This window comes from Pseudochaenichthys georgianus, chromosome 13 (assembly GCF_902827115.2).
Source record: "Pseudochaenichthys georgianus chromosome 13, fPseGeo1.2, whole genome shotgun sequence".
In the NCBI taxonomy this organism is placed as follows: domain Eukaryota; kingdom Metazoa; phylum Chordata; class Actinopteri; order Perciformes; family Channichthyidae; genus Pseudochaenichthys; species Pseudochaenichthys georgianus.
Window position 1 is genome coordinate 17,874,254 of NC_047515.1, and position 24,138 is coordinate 17,898,391.

A 24,138-nucleotide genomic window follows, 5' to 3' on the forward strand; every position below is an offset into this window, starting at 1 on the left:
CACAAATGACCCATTGACATACATGAAATGCTCTGCAGAAGAAATACCTAATACTATTAAAAACTAAACTTTATATTTTGGACCTGTTTTTTTATGTATGGCTGCAGTAACACAGAATGGGCTTGGGATACAGATTAGTTTCATAAATATTGTGTGATAGAAGATTGTGGAATGTGTTAATGTAGATGAAAACAAGATCAGTCTCATTCTCTCAATGATGATAAATAACCAAAGACACATACATAGTTTGAACTTTTTTATTCATCTTTTTTTTTGTTCTTTTACATTTTTGCTTTACGAAACAAATGTTTGCAGATGTCCTATGAATAAACAACAGCACCCTTCCTCCTTAAAAACAGGGGTCCGCCACCACTGTCTTATCAAGAAAAGAGACTCCATTCTTGTCCAATTACAACCTCTCCAGATTCCCAAAGTGACTCTTATTTCCTGTATTTGACATTCGTTTAAGTGCATTAGTAGACAACATAACCATTTAGATTAATGTGCAATAGCTGAGTTTATGGTCAATGCGAAAAAGATATATACATTGCAGCTATGACTCACATTAACTGTCTTTTTTTAAATCACTTGATCTAGCGTCAGAACTGGAGAGGGTGACAATCACAACGTAAGGAGTCTCCTTTCAAGCACAGCCTTCGTAAACAGCAACCTTTACCAACATCATTATCATCGTCATCATCAGGATTAACTAGACTCTTTTGTCATACCTGTTTTCCTCCAGTAAGACAAAAAGGTTAATAGATAGAATGGTTTAAAATAAAGTTTAGTGATTGTGCTTTTAAAACCAAAGTAAAACAAATAACAAACATTGACAACAACACGAAACATTGCAAACAGTGCATTACAAAAAAGAAAAGAAAAAAAAATCCCAAAGTGGCAATTTCTTGGGGCAGCTAAATAATATAGCAATTTACAACATGGATGGAAATGATAAAAATAATTATATTTACTGGCATAATAAAATTAGAATTCGCAAAATAAAACATGGAAGACAAATTTGAGGTACCACAGTGGGTAAAACAAGAGGACATCATGTATACACGTATATTTACAGACAGTCCACCCCTCTCTGCTTGCAGCTTTTTTATTACAGTAATATCTGTATTGGCTCTCCAAAGTTCTTGGCGAGGCAAGCAGAGTCATGTCAATGTCTGGAGCAGGATTTCTCTCCATATTGCATTGGAATTAAACATAAATATACTACTGCGTATTTTGTTTTCAATGCACCATTCTTTTATCTTCAGACACTCCTTTTTTTTTTTTTAAATGGACATAGAAAATGATAAGTTAGAAAAAAAAGCATTGGTCTGTTTTCCAGATGTAAAGAAACACTACTGATGTACAGTATAATGGCAGCCAACATGATGGTGAAATACTGAAATATTTAAAATTTTAAGAGAAAGAATGGTGCTCCACTCTTGGAAAAATCAGGACAGTTCTTCTTCTGTTCTTCAGCTTTCTACCATCTGTAAAACATAGAAAAAAATGGTTAACATATCTTTCATAACCAGAGCTAAAGATCGTCAGTAACAGATATTTTTATATCTGTTTTTGATTCATTCATTTTTTTTTATGAAAACACCTTTAAATGAAGCAAGGAAAAAAATAACAATATACTAATGTGCACACACACTCCCCTTCCCCCTTTTCTAATGTTGTAACGCATGCCATTACACTTCTGAGCCTTCTCCTGAGCACACAGGTAGAGTAACTGTAAGGACCAGATCAAACACCATCCAGCCTTATGGCATATTCATGCCATTATGGGGTGGAAACCCCTGGCATCCTTAATCACCTGCATCTCATTGTGGCGCCTGCCACAATTTTATGTATGTACCAAGTCAAATTACTCGTATGTGTTAACCTAACTGATAATAAACCTGTTTCTGATACGGACCCTGATATATGCAATAAGTAGCAAGGCAATATATTAATGTGGAACAAGCATGACATGTCATGCTTTTCCGGTTATTACCCGTCCCCTTGTGTGTTATGAAGGTTTTTATGCATGTAAATGGTCCCTCAAAGTACTGTGTTAGAGTAAAACTCTAACACAGAAAAGACCTCCCCAAAACGCCTCGTTGGATATTTCTCATGTTCTTCCTGGACATTGTGACGTCTGAACACCCAGTAGCCACGCCCAGAGCTATGACCAGGCTGATTGGTCCAAATTAACCAATCCACACACACACACACACACACACACACACACACACACACACACACACACACACACACACACACACACACACACACACACACACACACACACACACACACACACACACACACACACACACACACACACACACACACACACACACACAGCTCTGCTGATCTCTCTGATTGGGATCGCGGCGAAATTATGAGGGGCCGTACAGGCCGTAATTCATACTGGTCCTCTCACGCACATACATTCTCCTTATACATACATATATTTTCACTCTTACACACATATATTCTCCTTTTACATACATACATTTTCACTCTTACACACATATTCTCCTTTTACATACATACATTTTCACTCTCACACACGTATATATTTACACTCACACATTCATACATTTTGCTCTCATATTATCATATTTCAATGCACACATTCATATATTGTCACTCACACATTCATGCATTTTGTTCTCATATTCATATATTTTAATGCTCATATTTATACATTTTGCTCTCATTCACATTCATTCAATGTTTACATTTAATATTATACATAATATATGTATGTCTGAAGACAATGTATGTATGCAAGAGAAGAATGTATGTCTGAAGACAATGTATGTATGCAAGAGAAGAATGTATGTATGAAGACAATGTATGTATGCAAGAGAAGAATGCATGTATGTGTGAGAGAAAGTATAGTGGAAACGGAAGGAGTATGGTTGAAATGGAAGGCAGGTCATTATCGCGCTGTGATTGGCTCAGAAGGTCGAGCGGGGCGGGCTCATGTTAAGAACTTCGGGTTGCGGTCGGATAGTTTAAAAATCAGCTCTTAAATTCTAACCCTATCTCCTATTCCTTGACCTCTGAGTGAAACGTCACAGGGTTAAGGGATAGTGGATAGGAGAATTCAAAAGGACCTAGGAGAAGAGACTGCGGTACTTTAGAGAATCCGAATGCACTTTCACTATCCGACGTGTTTATGATGCGCCAGCGGACGTCATTTTGTGCGTCTGCTGCTGCTGTGGGGAAACTATGGAAACTACAGTTTTCTATACAGCAGACTACAACATGGATGTTTAATAAGAACGATGGACTCATCTCGAGACTCTGCACCGTGCTCTGATGCTGCTGCTTTGCTTTATGAACGTGGACAACAGAGAAACATATTCTTCATGACCAAAGTTGGAATTGAAATAAAAAATGAAAGTGAAACTTATGCTCGTCACCCTCTCCCTTCAGTCCACATTAATACAAATGATCCCAATACGTATGATTGTATGAACTATGAAAAGATCTTAAAATCAATACAAATATATTTATTATAAACGTTTGTCCTTAACACCTATCACTGTGTATATCACCATTCAAACATCTTTTAAAAGTTGAACAAACTCCACACAGCTCAGTAAAGACAGTGAAATGTTGACTTTATTTGATCATTTCAGTAAAAACTACCGTTCATATTTCTCTTTTTGATTATAATACTGATGAACGTTCAAAACAAAGCACTTTGGCAACTTACCACATACGTTTTAAAATACTTAATAAGCACCGTAACTTTCATGATATAATTTCTCCGTCATAATCGTTTGTTTCCGTGAACGGCCGACTGTTGTGTGACGCAAATGCTGCGGCTACAAGGCATTGTGGGGCAGCATTTTCTCCTCTCCTTTCGGTAAGGGAGGTCCAGTGGTTCCTAAGCTAAAGGAGGTTATAAAGGAAGTTTGAAACCTCCTTTCCTATAATTCTAGAGAATTCGAACATAGATATAAAGAGTTCATGACTATAATTATAAGTATGTAGTTTCATAACTACATCTTTGATGTTTATAACAAACCAAACCGTTTGAAAATTGAGCAATCTACGGTTATTTCAATAGTGCACCATAGACATAATGTTATGAATGAGCGAGCTGCCTGTGGCAAGATGGCCGCCATGTGGCAACGTCGGTCTCCATTGGCCAGCAGCGCGGGTGAGTCATCTAGTGTTTATATATATCTATGAATTCGAACGGCACTTATCATGGCTGACCTAAGCTAAATGGACTGTCCGTTAGGGTCGTATGACGAAAACCTTCCACTGCTGCTAGTTTCTCCCCTGCCTTTGTTAAATTAACACAGTATGATATTATGTCCGCTGACTCCATGGACACTGAGCTATTAACCTCAGCCTTTCTCTCTTCCTGCACTGGAGCTCTTGACATTGTTGCTCCCCTGAAACTCATGCGCCCCAAAGTTAAATCTGAACCCTGCCTCAATGACAGGGCCGGACTGGGACAATAAGTCAGGCCGGGAATTATACACCCAGCCAGGCCACTACTAGTTTTTTGTGCCATTTTGCTGGATTTATTTGTCAACTTTTACAGCGTTGCTGCCCATAGTGATAGCCCTCTAAATCTACTACCCAAAAATAAACATATGGACATGGGTTACTATTTAAAAAAAATGCGCAAATCTATTTAGGAACCTATGTGAACATATTTTAAGTGGGGGTGGACCTCAAATCCTATAGGGGGGTCCGGGGGCATGCTCCCCCGGTAAGATTTTTTTTTTTAAATGTTGGACTTAAATGCATCAATCTGGTGCATTTTGAGGGGGAAATAAAGAGACTACACCAGTGTTGGGAAAGTTCACTTTCTACATGAACTAGTTCAGTTCACAGTTCACACATTTTAAAATGAACTAGTTCAGTTCATAGTTCATAATTCAAAATGTTGAACTAAAGTTCATGGTTTCAAAAATGAACTAATTTATAGTTCATAGTTATTTTTTCAATACGTTGCTGCGAGCTATTATTTGTCTCCTGTACGATGTTAATGGGCCATTTAAATGTTTACAATATCCTCAGAGGGCCGTACATATTATTGACCTCTGCTTAAAAAAACTAAAATCACAGCCCATTCATTTCATTCTGTGCAAAGAAAAAGCAACCTCTTAATCCAGATATCTCACCATGACTCGCGTATGCATGCACGTGCAGGGTGTGGCGTGACCACCAAAACAGAAAGATATGGACACAAGATGTGTGCAAATGTATTTAGTTTCCTATCCATGTGAACATGATTTAAGTGGGGGGGGACCTAACCTCCTCTAGGGGGGTCCGGAGGGCATGCTCCCCTGGGAAGATTTTTTTTTAAATGTTGAAGTTAAAAGCATCAATCTGGTGCACTTTGAGAGCAACATTAGGAGATCTATGGACACATCTCTCAACACCCAAACACAACTGTAAACAGATTTTCTTTTAATTTATGAATATTTGACAAATCACTCCCCTTTCAAACTGTATTCTTCTTTATTAATAACTGTCATATAGTATTTTATACCTGTTTACTTTATTCTCTTATTTTTTTGATAACTATAATGATCATATAAAGATGTGCCTTTACCTCACTGGTTGTAGACAAAGCTTCTTATATTCGTTAGCATAGCTAGCTAACCAGATGCTAATAACAACACAGTTATTGACTGTCTGATCAGTGTGACAGATGAGCAGATCGCCACTGGGCTTTCAACTAAAGACACAGACACGCAGAAACTGCGGCATGTGTATGGACTTATCGGTACTGCCATTTCTGAAGTGCTGGAGCGGCGTTCTGGTGCTCTCCGTCAGAACTGCACCCCTGTCAGACGAGCCATATACCACGTGATGACACGTTCGGCTCGTGTTGTGTTCAAGGACCCTGACCTTGGCCAGGAAAAACAGCTACTCGCTTGTTTAATTTTGTTGCGGTCTAGATTTCTTTCATTTTTTTATTTTTTGCGTGTGTTTATAAATTACCTCGAGGGCCGTACCAAATTGTCTCGCGGGCCGTATACGGCCCGGAGGCCGGAGGTTCCCCACCCCTGCCGTAGAGTCTCACTCTGAGCGAGTGCTGCTGCAGCTGCTCTCGGCTTCGTCCATACTAATTCATTCATTCATTCAATGCTCGCCGGTTCCACATTGTTTGTTGTGAGGAGTCTGATATATTTAGTATATTTATATTTTAGTGCGACAGCCGGGGGTGACAGGCGCGTACGCGTCACAGGCAGCTTGCTGTTGCCAGATTGGGTGGTTTTCCGCATTATTTTGAAGCCTGTTTACGGTGTGTTTTAACTGGGTTTTCGGCTGAAAGGCAAATGAAATCTGGCACACTTTTGAACGCCGTTATAATACAGTGCTGAGAATGAACGCACTTTTGAACGCCGTTATACAGCGCTGAGAATGAACGCGTTCTCAATTACGTTCATCTAGCGGAAATACAGTACGTTCAGTTCACGTTCGCCCAAAATATGAACGCGTTCATGAACGATCGTTCATTGAACGCGTTCAGGTACATCACTGGACTACACCCATATGAAACATAACTGTATACATTTAAAAAATCATAAACACATGGCCATAACCAATACCATATCCAATATGAAAAAACATTGAAACTTGTTTATTTGTTTTTGGTTAATTTATAGTTGTGAGTGTGTCTGTGCTCCTGAACCAGCCTCACCTGTTTCCCCCCTCTCCCTCCTGCTCCTCTTTGAGGCAGCAGCAAAGACTAGTTTTAGCTCTCAACAAGTTTTAATAGTTTATCTTACCTTTTTTCACCTAGTTAACGTTTTTTTTTGTATTATTCATGCATATTTTACTAATCACTCCCCCCTCAAATGGAGATATGTGTTTACATTAATGGTGACCAAACCGTTTGAGACCCACTGAGATAACTTAGACAAAGTTAACTATCTAAACACTCAGAGAGTCCTTTACCTCACCTGAGCTGTAGTTATCAGTCTCTCTCAGTATGACAGGAGAGGACTCTCCTCCACCTTGTTGTTGAAAAAGCTCCTTAAATCCGTTAGCGCAGCTCGCTAGCACCAGATGCTAACAACAACAATACACGTAACCGGTGCGCGCGCTTTATCTCACTCGCTCGCGCCACACATACACACACTCCCGAGCTTGAATGACACACAGAGACCAATCGAGGGCATTAGTATGATCTGTATGAAAGTGGCCATGTCGGCAGGCCACATCATGTAGACAGCCAGTCACCCTCTGTGAGGCAGAGTCAGACCCACATTTGCGCAGCGTTCCGTTCACAATACATACATAAAAAAAAAAATCCTCAGGCCAGCAGGCCACTTAAAAGGCCAGGCCATCGGGAAACCTCCCGGTCCTCCCGATGGCCAGTCCGGGACTGCTCAATGACATCACTCGTGCTGCCAGGCGTGAGTGCCGGCAGGCTGAACGCAGGTGGAAGAAGGACAAGCTTCATGTAACTTGTGACATTTTGAAAGAGAGTTGGAGAAAGTATCAGAGCGCTGTAAAAGCTGAAAAGATGAGTTACTTTTCTGATATTATTTCTAGTAATTTAAACAAACCTCGTGTTCTTTTTAAAATCATTGATGCTATGTTAAACTCTCCTTTATCCACTTGTATTGATGCTCCAACTGAGATGTGTGAACAATTCCTCTGCTATTTTATAGACAAGATCTCCACTATTAGAGCCAGTATCTCACCACCCTCTTTTGACCCCTCCATTGACTTCACATGCACTGCTGTCTTCCAGCAGTTTGGACCTGTGTCGTTGTCATCTCTCAGTGACATTGTTGCTAAATTAAAACCCTCATCTTGTCCCACAGACCCAGTCCCTCCTCGACTTTTTAAAGAGGTATGGGACACTATTGGACCTAATGTCCATACCATTATAAATAGCAGCCTAGAGTCCGGTTCTGTGCCAGTTTATTTCAAACAAGCGGTTGTGGCACCCCTGATAAAGAAAACTAATCTGGACACTTCTGTCTTCTCAAATTACAGACCCATCTCGAAACTTCCTTTTATTTCAAAAATATTGGAGAAAACCGTACTCTTACAGCTGCAGTGCACACAATATTTTCGATATTTTTCAATCCGGTTTTAAAGCGCTTCACAGTACTGAGTCTGCCCTTCTAAGAGTATTCAATGACCTGCTGGTCACTACAGACTCTGGTGACTCTGCCATCCTTATGCTCTTAGACCTCACAGCTGCCTTTGATACGATTGACCACTCCATCCTTATCTCTCGTCTAGAGCACTGTGTGGGTATCAGGGGCGCTGCCTTAGAGTGGTTCAGGTCCTATCTGTCCCAGAGATCTTTCTCTATATTACATCCTCTTCTGCCCCCTTATCCTGTGGAGTTCCCCAAGGTTCTATTTTGGGGCCTATTTTATTTTCCTTTCCTTCCTTTACTCCCCCTTGGACTGATTTTTAGAAAATATGGCGTCTCCTACCACCTTTATGCGGACGACTCCCAATTATATCTACCCCTAAGAAAAAAACACTAGCTCTCTGATGCCCCTGGTTGACTGTCTTAATGACATAAAGGCCTGGATGGCGCTAAACTTTTTAAATATAAATGAGAGCAAAACGGAGGTAATTGTGTTTGGACCAAATGGTGATGTCCCTTCCATTGACCTGGGTTCCCTGCAACAGTATGCAAAACCCATGGTCACAAATCTGGGTGTCAAAATCGACAGTGCTTTTAAATTAGATAAACAGATAAACTCTGTGGTTAAATCCAGTTTTTATCACTTGAGGCTCCTGTCCAAAATTAAACCGGTTTTATCCTTTTTAAACTTTGAGCGTGTAATTCATGCCTTTGTTTCAACTCGTTTAGATTATTGTAATGCACTTTATGCCGGCCTAAATAAGACTTCGCTGGCCCGCCTGCAGCTGGTACAAAACGCTGCGGCGCGGCTGCTTACAGGAACCCGCAAGTTTGACCACATCACACCAGTTCTGGCTTCCCTCCACTGGCTTCCCGTCCATTTTAGAGTCCATTTTAAGATTTTATTGTTTGTTTTTAAATCTCTTAATGGGCTGGCCCCAGAGTACATCTCCGACCTCTTACATGTGTACACCCCCTCAAGGGCTTTGAGAGTCCCAAAAACAAAGAAAAAGACCAGGGGAGACCGCGTTCTCATCGGTAGCCCCCAGGCTCTGGAACGACCTGCCCCCTCATGTAAAATTGTCGCCCACTCTTGAAGCTTTTAAGTCCCGCCTAAAGACCCACCTCTTTTCCCTGGCTTACCAGTCAGTCTGAGCTATGTCATACCTATTTGTATGCTTTTACTGTCTGTCCATAGCCTTTATGTGCCTTGTATTTATTCTTATGTGTGCTTTTTATCTATTCGTGTAATATTATATTTTATTATAATGTTATGTTCATTGTGAAGCACTTTGGCAAACCCTCTGTTTTTAAACTGTGCTATATAAATAAAGTGGATTGGATTGGACTATTCGACTTCAGCCCAGGATTCAAATCAACACGATGGAGGGAGATGAATCCGTGTATCTATGGACCATTTGTTTTTCTTTATTAAAAAAGTAAACGGAAGAGCGTCTGAGAGGCGTTTTTGCTTTTTACCTTACTAAATGGTCTAATGGTCAGTGGAGCGAGGGGCCGCGAAACTCGCGGAAGTGATTTCAAAACAAAAAGCACTCGTTTGCTTGGAACTGTGATATTATAAACAAGGGGAAACTAGGGGAATTTAGCGATCACAATGAAAACGACCAAGACACACATTGAGCCCAGAAAATGAATGTTATTAAGGGCTGTAAATATAATAAGCCTGTGTCTAAAATGGACAACAATGGTAGGAGATTTAAACTATACAGCGGGTCTGCACTGCGGTCACCTCAGCCGTCTCTCGAGTTTTTTTTTCAAATCAGCAGCTTTTTTTCCCCCTGCTGTATGATCGATACAAATATTTGTTACCACAAGTTCTCAATAAAAGTGACACTGTTGGACTCGGTATCCTTAATAACATTCATTTTCTGGGCTCAATGTGTGTCTTCTCATTTCTCGAACTCCCCTCCTCGCTCCCCTCCTCGACTCCTATCCTCAATACTTAGTCCCACCCACAGGAGATGCGAGCGGAGGAGCGAGGAGGGGAAGCAGCAGGCGGTTAGAGAAATGAGAACTCCTCTCCTCTGAGCGGTCATTTTAAAGAGACGTCCATTAATGATGACAGAAGGCACAGCAGCCCTCTGTTTGATGGACAGATGTGTTCATGATGACTTATATATTTACTTTGATTCATTCACAGTGCGGTATAATGAGACAATAACAGGCTACAGATGCGGGGACACACACACACACACACACACACACACACACACACACACACACACACACACACACACACACACACACACACACACACACACACAGACACACACACACACACACACACACACACACACACACACACACACACACACACACACACACACACACACACACACACACACACACACACACACACACACACACACACACACACACATATATATTATATATAAATATATACAATTTCAGAATCAAACAGAGCACTCTCATAATAATGTAACACTATCAGAGACTGGATATATCCCCCCCCCCTCTCCCCTCTGGTCGCTACAATGAGGAAAATAAATTTAAGTTTCGCGGACCCCCGCTCCACTGACCATTAGACCATTTAGTAAGGAAAAGGGCAAAAACGCCTCTCAGACGCTCTTCCGTTTACTTTTTTAATAAAGAAAAACAAATGGTCCGTAGATACACGGATTCATCTCCCTCCATCGTGTTGATTTGAATCCGAAGTTCTTAACATGAGCCCGCCCCGCTCGACCTTCTGAGCCAATCACAGCGCGATAATGACCTGCCTTCTGTTTCAACCATACTCCTTCCGTTTCCACTATACTTTAGAGGCTTCTCAATACTCAAATTTCCCCTCCTCGACTCCTCGGTCCTCCGGTAGTGACCCGGAAATGAATTTCAGCACGCCATTTTGAAGGACATCTCATTTCTCTAAATGCACACCGAGGACCGAGCATCGAGCGTCGAGGAGGCTCTCTGGAGGAGCTATAACCGAGGATACACTGATGGTTCCTCCACCGCTCCTCCGCGGATGCATTTCCGGGAACGGTGGAGGCGTGACGCACGGCCGGACTTATCTCAGCCAATGACAGCTCTGCATGCATCCTTTGGGTATTATTTTAGAAACTGCTTTCATTGCGTCGCGATGTTTACATTGAGAACAGCTGTGAGGTCCGTGCAGAAAGCAGAGCAGTGTACATATCACTCAGTATAACAGGCCTACATTACTCTCTTTATTTGCTGTAGTTTAGTAGATATCTACAAACAAAGAGTCGATATTTTTCTAAGACCATTTAGTGCTTCACATAATAAAATACACAACGGCTGTAGCCTGATTATGCTTTAGGAGCTGTAAGTGTGTGTGGTAGGCCTACAGTGTGTGTATGTGTGTGTGTGGTACAGTATGTAGGTGTGTGTTGTACAGTGCGTAGATGCGGCAAACAGACGGGTCTTAGTTGGTTTGGTGTCCTCTGCTTACTTTTAATACTTGTAAATACAACTTTTGGCCCGTAATTTCAATTCCCCATTTCAGCGACCAGAGAGAGGGGGGGGGTATATCCAGTCTCTGATTGTGTTACGTTATTATGAGAGTGCTCTCATACTTTAAATTGTATATATTTATATAAATATCTTTGTGTGTGTGTCCCCGCATCTGTAGCCTGTTATTGTCTCATTATACCGCACTCTCAATTAATTCAAAGTAAATATGTGGGGGAACAATGTTCAGCTGATCTAACAGAGATTATAAAATACAGCGCTATGACAAAACACTCGACAGCTGATGCAGCTGTTGCCACGTAATAATGAACGGACGTCGCTTTAATATGACCGCTCAGAGGAGAGGAGTTCTCATTTCTTTAAACGTCTGCTGCTTCCCCTCCTCTCTCCTCGGTTCCCCTCCTCGGTCCTCCGCTCGCATCTCCTGTGGGCGGGACTAAGTATCGAGGATAGGAGTCGAGGAGGGGAGTTAGAGAAATGAGAAAGGGCCCTGCATTCGTCTCTTGCATACTGTACATATATTGTCTTCAGACATGCATATATTATTTATAATATTAAATGTAAACATTGAATGAATGTGAATGAGAGCAAAATGTATAAATATGAGCATTAAAATATATGAATATGAGAACAAAATGCATGAATGTGTGAGTGACAATATATGAATGTGTGCATTGAAATAGGATAATATGAGAGCAAAATGTATGAATGTGTGAGTGTAAATATATACGTGTGTGAGAGTGAAAATGTATGTATGTAAAAGGAGAATATGTGTGTAAGAGTGAAAATATATGTATGTGTAAGGAGAATATATGTGTGTAAGAGTGAAAATGTATGTATGTAAAAGGAGAATATATGTGTGTAAGAGTGAAAGTATGTATAAGGAGAATGTATGTGCTTGAGAGGACCAGTATGAATTACGGCCTGTAGGGCCCCTCATACGAAATTCTCTCTGCAGACCCATTCTCACAGCGTTTATCAACCTATAAACCTTTTTCTTACTCAATATCAAGCCACACGTATTGTTTTTACTTCGGCTGTGAGTTTGTGTGTGCTCAGGATGAGTTTAGCTGTGTTTCGCTGTGTATCGCTAAACAAGGAAACAACACCTCCACGGAGCTCAGCGCGATTCACAACGTCCCGACCAATCAGAGCACACTGTTGTCACACTGTGACCACAACGAGCCGTTAAAGGCAGAGAGTGAAATTCAGTGAATACACGTAGTTTACAGAGATGCTGTGTGAGAAACCAATGTGAGTTTGGAAAATTGCACAATATAAATCTATTCTAGATCTCAACAATGGAATTATGATCAGTGGAAACATGACATGTCTCCTTTAAAAAAAATGGCAGTTTATGTTTCCTATGTACTGTACATATCCAAGTTACAATTATTCAAAAATTCACCCAATTTAGATATTGGCCTATGGTAATGCAATATTCACAACTGTTGAGGCATGTATGTACCTCAGACTCTTCATCTCCTGGTTGGAAGGCTCCCGTGGTGTTGAGGCTCATGTCTGCAGGGTTCCTGCGGCCCCCTTCTCCTCTCCGCTGCCCCCCCGAGCCCCTGGAAGACATGGAGCTGGAGGAGCTGGGGTCCCGGGGGCTGTTGACTGTGGGGAACTGTGGTCGGCTATAGGGCTGAATGTCCTCTGAACCTAGGGTCAAAGAACAGTTGTAGGAAGGTATTGAGTCTTGCATAATCAAAAACATTGCAAACAGCATTGAGGGGCCACATGGTATTTGCTGTTGTACCTGCGTGTTGGCGAGCCTTGCTGGCGGTGCTACCTTCATGTTTAGTCCCTTTCCCTCCATGAGCAGTCCTTTGTCTCTCCTGAGCCTCTCTGCGCTCAGAGGAGCTGGTTCTGGTGTCCGGGCCCTCTCTAAGTTGGTAGCCCCCGGTTCCTCCTCTCTTGTCTCGACCTTCAACTGCTTTGGGGGAAACTCCCCGGCCCTCCAAGACTGCCTTGGACGGGTGTGTAGGTGACTTGAGCACTGCAGGAGGTGGGATGGGCGGAGGAGGGAGATCTGAAGAATAAACACAGGAACCAAGAACACATTAAACAGACATCAAAAACAAATGTGGAAACAACATAAAGTGGGCTCATGTAACTTGTGTTGTCTCACACCTGCAAGGTGACACACAAACACAGCTGTAGTGTGTGTACATACACTCAGAGCTCTGCACATAGCTATGCCGAGCGGAGACTACTCCGTGCCGACAGTAAACACAACAGATTACATTAGGGAGGCCAAATCTGAGAGTTATGACATTTGTACAAGAGGCAAGAGAGGAGAAAGAGGGGAGGAAGACGGGGGTGTGACGGTCAGCAGCTGGTTCTCTGAACTGCTCCACTTCCCCTGTCGATGAATCAATGCTGCTTGTCCTTGAGCCATTATTCATATTAGGCCAGTGGGCCGCCTGGTCTCGTACACATTTCACCATCCTAACAAAATGGTAAGAGAAAATCCTTTTCTGCCCCCAATCGATGGATTTTCATCTTGTAATCAGCATCCGACCTGAAGGATGGTTTGTCTGCGGTCATACCTATAATCCACATATGATTAGTTGTTGATAAACATTTCAAGTGCCAACTCTTACACCTTGCTTGAATTCCGAAGGCTATCTTATACTCTTGACTAAACACGATGTATGGTGTAGTCTTCACTGTGTATCTCTGTGTGTTGTTATAATACGTGGTCCTGTCGCAGCTTTTCTTTTTAGCTCTTTGTCAGGTGTTTATATTTGCAATACAATCACAACCATGCAGTCAGAACGGTTTATGGATGGGTAGTCATATACATATAGATTTAAAAAAAGGCAGTGTTTGGAGATGGATGTGGGCCGACTTGGCTTCACGTCTAGCGTTATTCCATTGCAAGATGGTCTTTTGTTAATGCATACTGTAGTAGTGAATACAATGACTGCACTATGATACTAAGATTTTTGCTTTTTAAGTGGCATAGTATTATATGACATTGTTTTAAGACCTTTTTTCACAACATTTTTTGTGCATATTGGGATTTATCTTTTGACATCATTATGAAACATTATACTATGACTATTATATTCCATAAATTAAAAGACCCATGGCTTAGCCTTAGATAGTCTCTGTTTTTCGATTGTGGCACACTGGACTTTGTGGAAAATCAAAGCTTTTATTCCCTTTTTTACGCTCGAGAGGCTAATGAGGCAGGTGATGTCTTTGCTGTGTCTTGTTGGCGGAATCAAGCAGCCCCAATACACTCTTCTGATTATCCTCTACCTCCATACTCTCCTCCTGAATACAAAAGGGGCCAGTCAATATCATACAGCAAAGAGGTGTCTGCAGTTTTTTTAATATCTCTCTTGCCTCCTGAGTCCTGCCTCAGTGTGAGTCCGATCAATGCCACAGTCTGTGAGATAGGGCTCACTGCGAGGGAGGAGCAGAGTGCCTGTTAGATTTATGAGGAAATATGGGCGAGGACAGAGCTCAGGTCTGAAAAGTGTCTCTGGGCTTGCCAAGGAGGGTGTATTGGATGGCCCGGTGGTTAATTAGGCAGACGGGACTGAGACAGATCAAAAGAGACAGGGAAGGGTTAAGTTCAGAGAAGGTAGACAAAGGTATTTGAGTCAAACACAATATGAATCATGAGGGGAATATAACTTGGGAGTTTCCAAATCCACTGAGCAAACAGGAGTGAAATGAGTAGGTCAGAAAGGGGTGGGGAAGGGAGGCTGTTTGGGTGTGAGGGGGGTTGCTGGTCCATTTGTTAAACTGTCGCTTTAACTGATGGTATGCATGTGTATTTACAGTGATGCACTGGGATAGTAGTCCAGCCTGCAGAAATTGGAAAGGTACAGTGACATACAATAACTTACAGAAACACAAGTATACACATTGTGTTTTGGGTTGTTACTATCCTTCTTAACATTTCATAAAATCTCACCTAACACCTCAGCACCAGTGTTCTAGACCACAGACAGGGGTATGAAGGGTGGGGGTTGAAGGAAAGACAGGGGGGGGGGGGGGCAGGGGAGGCAATAACCTCCAAATGAAAAACAATCCATTCAGATCAAATGCAATCAGCAGGAGGACTGATGGACAGACAGAGCTGCATAGCCGTCAGTCCGCCCCCTCGCTGCTCAAACAAAGACGGAGGGGAGCACGGGAGAAGAGGGGAGAGTCGAGAGGGATGGAGAGATCACTCCAAAGGGAGGGGCAGTGGATGGGGAAGGAGCCTGGATATAAGGATGATGGCAGAATGCGGAGGTTGGGTGGGTTGGATTCTCTGCAGTGATATAGCTGGTCTGGCTCCCAGTGAGCTGGATATTAAATCTCCCTGTCAAGTGCTTCCAACACTCAAGGACACCTGACACTAAGAGAAGAGCCAGCTCTGGGAAAGCACATACTGTACACAGCAGAGTGAGCGCCTACACACACACATGCAGAGAAATACAACAGGAAATACATATCCACAGGATCAAAGCATTAAGGAAACAGCTAGAATAAGTGGCGTTCCACTGCTAGGCTGTGTATTGTTAAGAGTTATGCTTTGAAAGTAAATTGCTCTTTCTCTTAACAAGGTTACAGCTTTCCCTCCCGTGTGCAGCTGCTCCGGTATTTAGCCCCTGTTTGGTTTATGTCCGGCTCCTAAAGGTGGCACTTCAGTGAGAGCCAGAGCACCTGGATCGATTTCATTAGTGGCTAGAGTGGAGAGACATCCCAGTGTCAGCAGACCCAAGCTGGACAGAGCTCCCTGGAGACCACCCCCCCTCCAGTCGTCCCCACCATGGCCCTGGCCTCCAGCCCACCACTTGCCCGATCTGTTCAGCACTGTCACAGATTGGGAATGATGCCATGTATGCATGTGCGTGAACACATGAGAGAAGATTAAAGCCCTGGCTCATGGCACACCCGTACTCAGTAATTTACACTAAATCACAGTAAACTGCACTTTTACCCAACATTTCTGTAGAGGGAATAGAGACATAGTCATTGATACCAACTGGCCATCTGTGTACATGTGGGACACAACTCAACTGTTAGTATTGTTCCGTGCCTGTCTATTAGTCTGGTGGCTGTATAAAGTAATTAAAACCATTTATAGACAAACATAGTTTGTACTAATCTATTTTAAAGTTTCAAAAATATGGTAGATTATGTAGTTGCACTAATCAACCCTATATCATATGCCACAACATAGATTTAGATTTATTTTTGATAAATGAATCATTAGTTTTGAAATGTAGATTTACATGGTGTTTAAGTAGAGGCCTGAAGTGGGAACAAAATGCATGTTTTCCATGACTGTATCTATCATGGTGACAACACATGTCCACGTGCAGTAAGAAATATTATCCAAATAATAATATTAATTGTGGCTGGTAACAAGATATATTTGTAGAAAAAAAATGCTCAATTAACATTAAATATTTGAGTAGGAATCTATTGGCATCAACATACTGTACACATATTGAGCTCACAAGATGTTTTCATTTTGAAAGTTGTTTAAACTTTGAATTATTGTGTTTTTATAGTAATTAATCCATGTTTACCTTCATTATAGACTTCACGTCGCTGGTTTCCTGGATGAGCCGCTGGATGAGCCGCTGGATGAGCCGCTGGATGAGCCGCTGGATGAGCTGCTGGATGCTGTTTCTGCTTCTTAGGAGGCCTCCTGTGTACAGCTGCCATGCTCATGTTACTGTCTGTGGACACCGGGCTGCTGGGACGGTGGCCTGACGGGTTTATTTGGTATTTTCGTGCTGAGGGAAAAAAACCACAGGAACAGTTTACTTTCACAATTCCTCACATGTCTTACAGTAACATTTATTGCGGATGTGGGCACCTTCATAAAACCCACCTGACGCTCCTCCGACTTCTGGGCCCAGTGTGTGTGGATATTTGGCCACCCTGACGCCTGAGTACTCTGCAGCTGCAGCCACCGCTTGAGCAAAGTCAGCATCAGTGAAGAAGGAACCGTCTGATGAGCTGACGGCACTGGACCTCCCTGAAGAGACATTATCCTCTTCAGAAGCTGACCCCCATCCGTTGATCATGGAGCCGGTGACGGAGCTCTCCAGGTCGCCGGTGCTGGACGCAGGCGTTTGTTCAAGCCCTCGGAGCAGCAACCTTCGTGGATGCATCTGGGGGTGGTGGGGGTGTGTGTGGGGGTGGGTGTGGTGGTAGTGCATCTTGGCCACCTCTGAATCTGTCTCGTCGCCCTCCTCCTCCTCTTCCTCCAATATATCGTCATCTTCATCCATGCCATCAGTGTCCAAGACAAACGGGCTGGGGATGTACCCATATGTGTGTGAAGGAGAGTGGGGCAGTTGAAGGGGTGCGGGGCTCACTGTGTGGCGCCTGCAAAAGGGGAAGAATCAATACAATCAGAAACTAATTTCTCAATTAAATTATGTGAGAAAAGTCAAATGCACCAGCCAATAACAAAGAGACCACACTGCTCATATAGCATATTTGAGCCAATCAAATATACTTCAAATCCATTTTAAAAATAGCTTATGTTTGCAAATGTAATACTAAATGTATGATGTCTTCATTTATTTGTGCACCAACAAATGCAAGGTACTGCTCACAGCTTGACATATTTCAGAAACTTTCAAATCAGTGCAGGTTGATTTGAATGATGCAATGAAATGATGTGAAATAAATGGTTCCTTTGAAGGTAAGAAATGTATCTAAAACCTAAGATTTGCTTTTATGAAATTGGTCTATGTCTGAGTTGTTTGACTTGTTGGGGTAGTAGACATCATGCAAGTGTACCTGCGTTCATGGCTGTCAGGTGCGTCCTGGAGCATCGGCTGCATCTCTTCCTGGGGGGAGGGGGGTGAGGGTGGCTGTGGACTGGTGACTGTAAGATACAGCTGCAGGGGAAGAGGCTGCTCCTCGGATGGGAGGAGTGGGGCCCCTCTCCATCTCCTCTTCCTCCTCCAGCTCATCAGGCTTCAGGTACATGTGAGAGGGGGGCATGGGGCACTGCATGTCTGGTTCACAACTGCCAACAGAGAAATGAGCCTCATTACCGTCATATCACCAACAAAAAACTTGTTTTTGTATACTGAAGCCAGGAAGACATAAACTAAATATTCATGGCACCTTTCTATCAAGGTTTGACATGAGCCTAGCACTAATAGATAGAAAACCCTTGAGGCAAATGCTAGCAATGAGGCGAGAAACAGGAGAAAAGGCAAGAAGAATCAACTAGTATTTAAATACAATGTGTGCATGCCTGTCAGATTGTCTGTCTGTGCAGACATGTCCCACCTTTCATCCATGGAAAGCGAGTACTCCTCTGTGCTCCGACTTGGGGGTGGGTTTGCAGGGGGAGGGGGTAGAAGGTCAGCCCAATTCATTGTGCTCTGTTTGGGTAGTTTGGGGGTGCGCACTCCCTTCTTTTGACCCTGACTCCCTGCTCAAAAATGAGAAAAAAGCACTCAATCGCAAGACACCTCCAGACATATATACTTATATATGCTCCATCTCTGAAAATCAATTATTAATGTTGACGAAATTCCAACGTAAGGAACTGACAGCAGATAAAATATAATAAAAAGACTGGCTAACAAATAAATGATAATGTTACGTGCAAGAGTGCAAAGGCTAATGCAACCCTCCACTGTTACGGACGTGTGCACACATACCTATTACTAAATGATTGGAAATACTATAAACAGTCATTTCCCGACAGTGGTATTATTCAGTACCAAGAGGGAAGGTAAGAATAATAACGGCAGAAAAGGGTCCAATTAATACCAAACTATTAGAATTGTGAACCAACGAGCTGTGAGGTGCAGCGAGCACTAAAGGTTTCTCCTTAATGGCTTGAACTTCAAACGCAATATCAGAATGGATACATGGCATTAAGGTGGCAGTGTTGCATGCCATCCGCAATGAGTTATCATTTGTCCTTGTCTGCAGACGGATTGAGGCTCTGGTGAAATAAAGCTGCTCTTCGCTGAAATTAAAGTAAAGCTAATTCACGAAAGCAATGCAAACTAAGCAGGTACAAACCGAGAAATGCGTAAGAAATCAGAAAAAAACGAAAAACTGAATTAATAAAAGAAAAGGTTCCTTTAAAGCAAACATTTTTTAAACATCCATTGGATGACATTGCATAAAAGCCACAAGCAAATGCTGGGCATGGTGTTATGTTACGGTGCCTTTGTTATAAGGCATTGTTGTCAGTTTCCTCTTCTCCTTTTGTTCGGCATTTTTCTATTTTCTAAAGGCATCTCCCTTTCAATTTAATTTCAAGATAGGCTGACATGGTAATTAATCAAATTACCATTTTAAAGCATGCATTATTAGCATATCAAAGTGATTTATTGCTTTTGGGGAATACTGGGATTTTTCAAATAAAGCTACAGGCTTGTATATGATTATATGGTTTACAATAACAATAAACCGGAAACATTTGGCAGTTCATCAAAAACAAAACTGCGAAAAAACCTAATACAATTATTAGCACAGACTCAACTTGATAACCTCTGAATGCTCTTCCTGCAACTTGTTTTATTTAGTCATGCCCCAATGCTCTTACCGGAGGTGCTACTGCTGCCTCGGTCCGAGCTGTTGTAGGAGCCTCCAGTGTGACTGTCATGGGTCTGGTTGTAGGGGATGGTGGCAGGCATCGGGTTGTCACCTCCTCGGTACCGGTCTGATTTGGGAGAATGGAGTGTGTGGTTAGTATGGCCTCCGGCAGATACCTTGCTTCTACTCAAAACACTTTGAAGCAAAGCATCCACTTTGTATTGAACAAGGAAATGAAGGGAATTATTTGTTATCAGAAGTACAAAACCACTTAGCACAGTGTATAGTGTTACACACACGAGGCATGCAGTTAAAGCTTTATCATTTATAGGTGAGTATGTGAACACATGCAGCATCTGCACACAATTCTTAAAACTGTCACACCACATGGGGTTCCTTTCTGCAGGTACAACAAGGTGATGATAGCTTTGTTCAAAGCGGTTAAAGATCCAAGAGTTATCTTTGTCTTTCATTTTGAAATTTGACACCAAAGATAAGTCCTCACACCTGCTTTCATCACAAAGAGACAACCAAGATACCATACAATGACAGCAATTCAGGCCTGGCTCACATTTAGCTGCGAAAAATTGCACATGATTGCATGGAGGGTGGTAAGAGGTTACATGAATGCCATACAGACAGGCAGAAAGAAAGAGCGATGATGCTTATGTTGACTGAAAAGGAGCGAGAAAGAACCAAGGAAAATATGAGCTTGAAACTCTTCCACAGGCTTCACCAGTGAGGCGGAAAGAGCCGGGAGAGGAGAGAACGGAGGGGGGAAATGAAGCGGAGGAAGATCATGGATCGGAGTGGACCTCTGCAGCCATGGCTTCTGTATTCCACACTCACCCTTGTTCAGCTTGTTTTGCTCCATGATGTTGTACTGCATCTGGGAGCCCATTTCCTGTTTCTGCTGCTGGAGTGAGGGGGGCTTCCAGCAGTGCTTTTCATTCATCTCCCCTCCACCCAGGGGGCCTCCTCCACTGCCTCCGATTCCTCTGTCGGGGTTACCGTGGTTGCCCATGATGGAGGACTGGATCAGCTGGGTGGTGGCGTATGGTGTCGGCTGGCCCCCCGGCCCTACAAAGCGGCCATCTTTCAGGTTTGGGCTGTTGAAGGTCTTCATCTCATTGGTCTTGTTGGACAAGTCTACATCTCCATAGACGCCTGCCTCTGGCACCATGAGGTTGGTCTGCTTGTTTTCCATCTGGTTGTTATAATTGGCGATGCAGTCGGCTGGAGAATATGAGGAGGGTATTTAGTCAAACTTGTCTACTGCTGATCAGCTTAGGAGCAGTATGCCAGTTTGGTAAAAGCTTTGAAACAACAGGGCATCATTTGATCTAGAGCTCAATACATTTATTAAACAAAAGCAAAAAACATTAAGATAATATTCAAGCTGGGAAAAATCTCCGTGCGATCTAGCGGGACTCTCTTTATGTTTAAAGTCTCAATTTGCTTGCCAAATGATGATCTGCTTTAGGTGAGTGACACAGATGATATTACAGCTTTTGCTCAGCCCCCTCTCTCATCTATGACTCAATGTGGGTGTCATCTCTGTTTCTCTCTGTTCTCTCTTCATTGAGAGGGACAAAAATACATGTCTGTATCAAAGACCTGGCATGAGGCGCGCAGTAAAAGCACAGTTCCACTGACAGATCCAATTTTCCCTGGCTCATAAAATATTCAAATCCTCCAGCAGATCTGAGAGCCAGCATTGCGGTAAATACCAAGGACGGCCATAGGTGCACGCCGCTCGTGCCGCGCGCCTCACATTTCAGCGGCACGGAACAGCTCGACACTTCAAAGGTTGACGTGTGAAGGCGCCCCTATGGCTGAGATAAAGGCACATTAACTTCTTTCTTTTGCTCTGCCACCTATTCAGTGATCCTCTTAATGTTCACAGAGTTTAGGTTTGGCACACACACAAAGCATGCATCTGGCAAGCTCCTTAGTGTCATACAGCGGGGTGTCATGCGAAGGGTGAGGGTTGCCTTTAGCCTGTTAAACATCTCACACCATGTTTGGAAAGAGTCGAACACTTCGACCTCAGACGGGTGATTAGCACAAAGAAGAAACTAAATCTGATGACTATAAAGTCTAAAAGATGAATTATTAATCCTCACTGGGGAAGGTTGTAAGTAAGGAGAAACTATTGAATGGCTGGATGGATATTAGGCCGAACGGCTGGATAGGAATTATGGGCTGCCCTTGAAGGAATAGTCCCAAAGTGCATCATTTAGAACATAAAGCATTTCATTGCAGTCCAAGTTTCCGAGGATAGGGTTGTTTTAAGACTTGGGTCACAGCTTCAAATGATTAATAGCAAGTCCTGCAGCATTCAAGCTGAAGTGTTACACTGTTCTCTTTTCAGATAGGCCACTATGTGTGTGTGTGCACAGTCTGCATACAATAATATATTGTTTTGTGGTAATGTAAAACATGTTGAGGTCATATTTGCTCCCTCTTGTTGACAACTGTACTAGTACTGAATATACTAAAAGGCCAATTGGTGGTTGTCTGTGAGTCTCTTTCCTTAACTTTATCTCAATCCGCTGTCTAACTCCCCTTATACATTTCAGTATATATTTTAGCATATACTTATTCATCATCAATCCTTTCTCTCCCTTTCCATCTGGTCTTCCAGGTGCACCTTTCTCCCTCTATCATTCTCTCCTCCTCTGCTTCTGGCCACCGTCTGCAGTCCAGCCTTGACCTCCTCGCCCGCTGCACATTTCTTAAATAACTGAGCACTTAGGGGAAATTACATTACCGGCTATAACAACAGTATGGAAATCAGCAAAGCAATTCGATTAGCAACAGAGTAGGGACCCTCTCAGTGTGCTCCTTTTATTTCCTGCCTAAAACAGCTCCACTCTAACCTCAAATAAATCAAAACCACAAGCACACAGCCTCTCTTAATCCCAGTATTTCTTCAGGTTTTTCTTGTGGAGACCTACAGAAATGAGAGATACACAGAACAACTCTCCAGGGTGCTAACCCACATATCAGATGCTACTTCCTTTTTCACAGCGGATTCCCCCAGCTCCCTCGTTTCTTATCTCCAGAGTTATTTTGTCAAGGACTGCATCATTGCGTTTGAGGTGTGTTTATTTTGGTGTTTGCCTACGCATGGAAGCGTCAACACTTCATACCTGGGCGGCTGTAGGTTGCCAAGTTGCTGTCGCTGTTGCCATTGCCTGCAGTGCAGCAGTTCATGCTGCAGTCGTTGTGATTGGAGCAGGAGTTTGGCCATGTGTCTGCCAGCCATGGTTGTGCAGCAGATTCCCCAATGTTTAGCAAACCAGGCCTGTAAAAAAATGGACCAAATAGTTAACAATAGTAAGAGGCTGAGCCAACACCACACTGACATTTATGTGAATGAAATTAAATACCCACAAAAACATGATATCTGAAAGAGAGGATTATGTTGAGTTTATTTATCCAGCAGCTGAGATTAGGAAAAATCCGATTTAGTACTTGTTTGCCTTTTGGCCACACACACACACACACACACACACACACACACACACACACACACACACACACACACACACACACACACACACACACACACACACACACACACACACACACACACACACACACACACACACACACACACACACACACACACACACACACACACACACACACACACACACACACACACACACACACACACACACACAAACATAACCACACACACACACACACACACACACACACACACACACCACACACACACACACACACACACACACACCACACACACACACACACACACACGCACACACACACACGCACGCACGCACGCACACACACACACACACACCACACACACACACACACACACACACACACACACACACACACACACACACAACACACACACACACACACACACACACACACACACACACACAGATTGTGTGTGCATGACTTGCCCACAGTCGATGACACTTTCCCTGAGCCCTCATGAGCATTAGCGAACCGCTTGGATTACACAGCCAGATAAAATGAACTCGCTATTTTGCGAA

The 24,138-nt window shown here is 42.8% G+C and overlaps 1 protein-coding gene across 1 annotated transcript in view; it reads right to left on the minus strand.

Annotated features, from left to right (window-relative positions):
- Positions 1-243: 243 nt before the first annotated feature.
- Positions 244-24,138, minus strand: part of LOC117457277 (roundabout homolog 1-like) — a 264,825-nt gene continuing 240,930 nt past the window's right edge. Inside the window, 11 exon segments of the mRNA XM_071205123.1 lie at positions 244-1,487; positions 13,029-13,222; positions 13,320-13,592; positions 17,104-17,313; positions 17,412-17,911; positions 18,332-18,393; positions 18,395-18,563; positions 18,833-18,977; positions 20,109-20,225; positions 20,948-21,334; positions 23,254-23,408. Of these exon segments, the coding sequence (XP_071061224.1) occupies positions 1,473-1,487; positions 13,029-13,222; positions 13,320-13,592; positions 17,104-17,313; positions 17,412-17,911; positions 18,332-18,393; positions 18,395-18,563; positions 18,833-18,977; positions 20,109-20,225; positions 20,948-21,334; positions 23,254-23,408 (2,227 nt within the window). The 3' untranslated portion in view covers positions 244-1,472.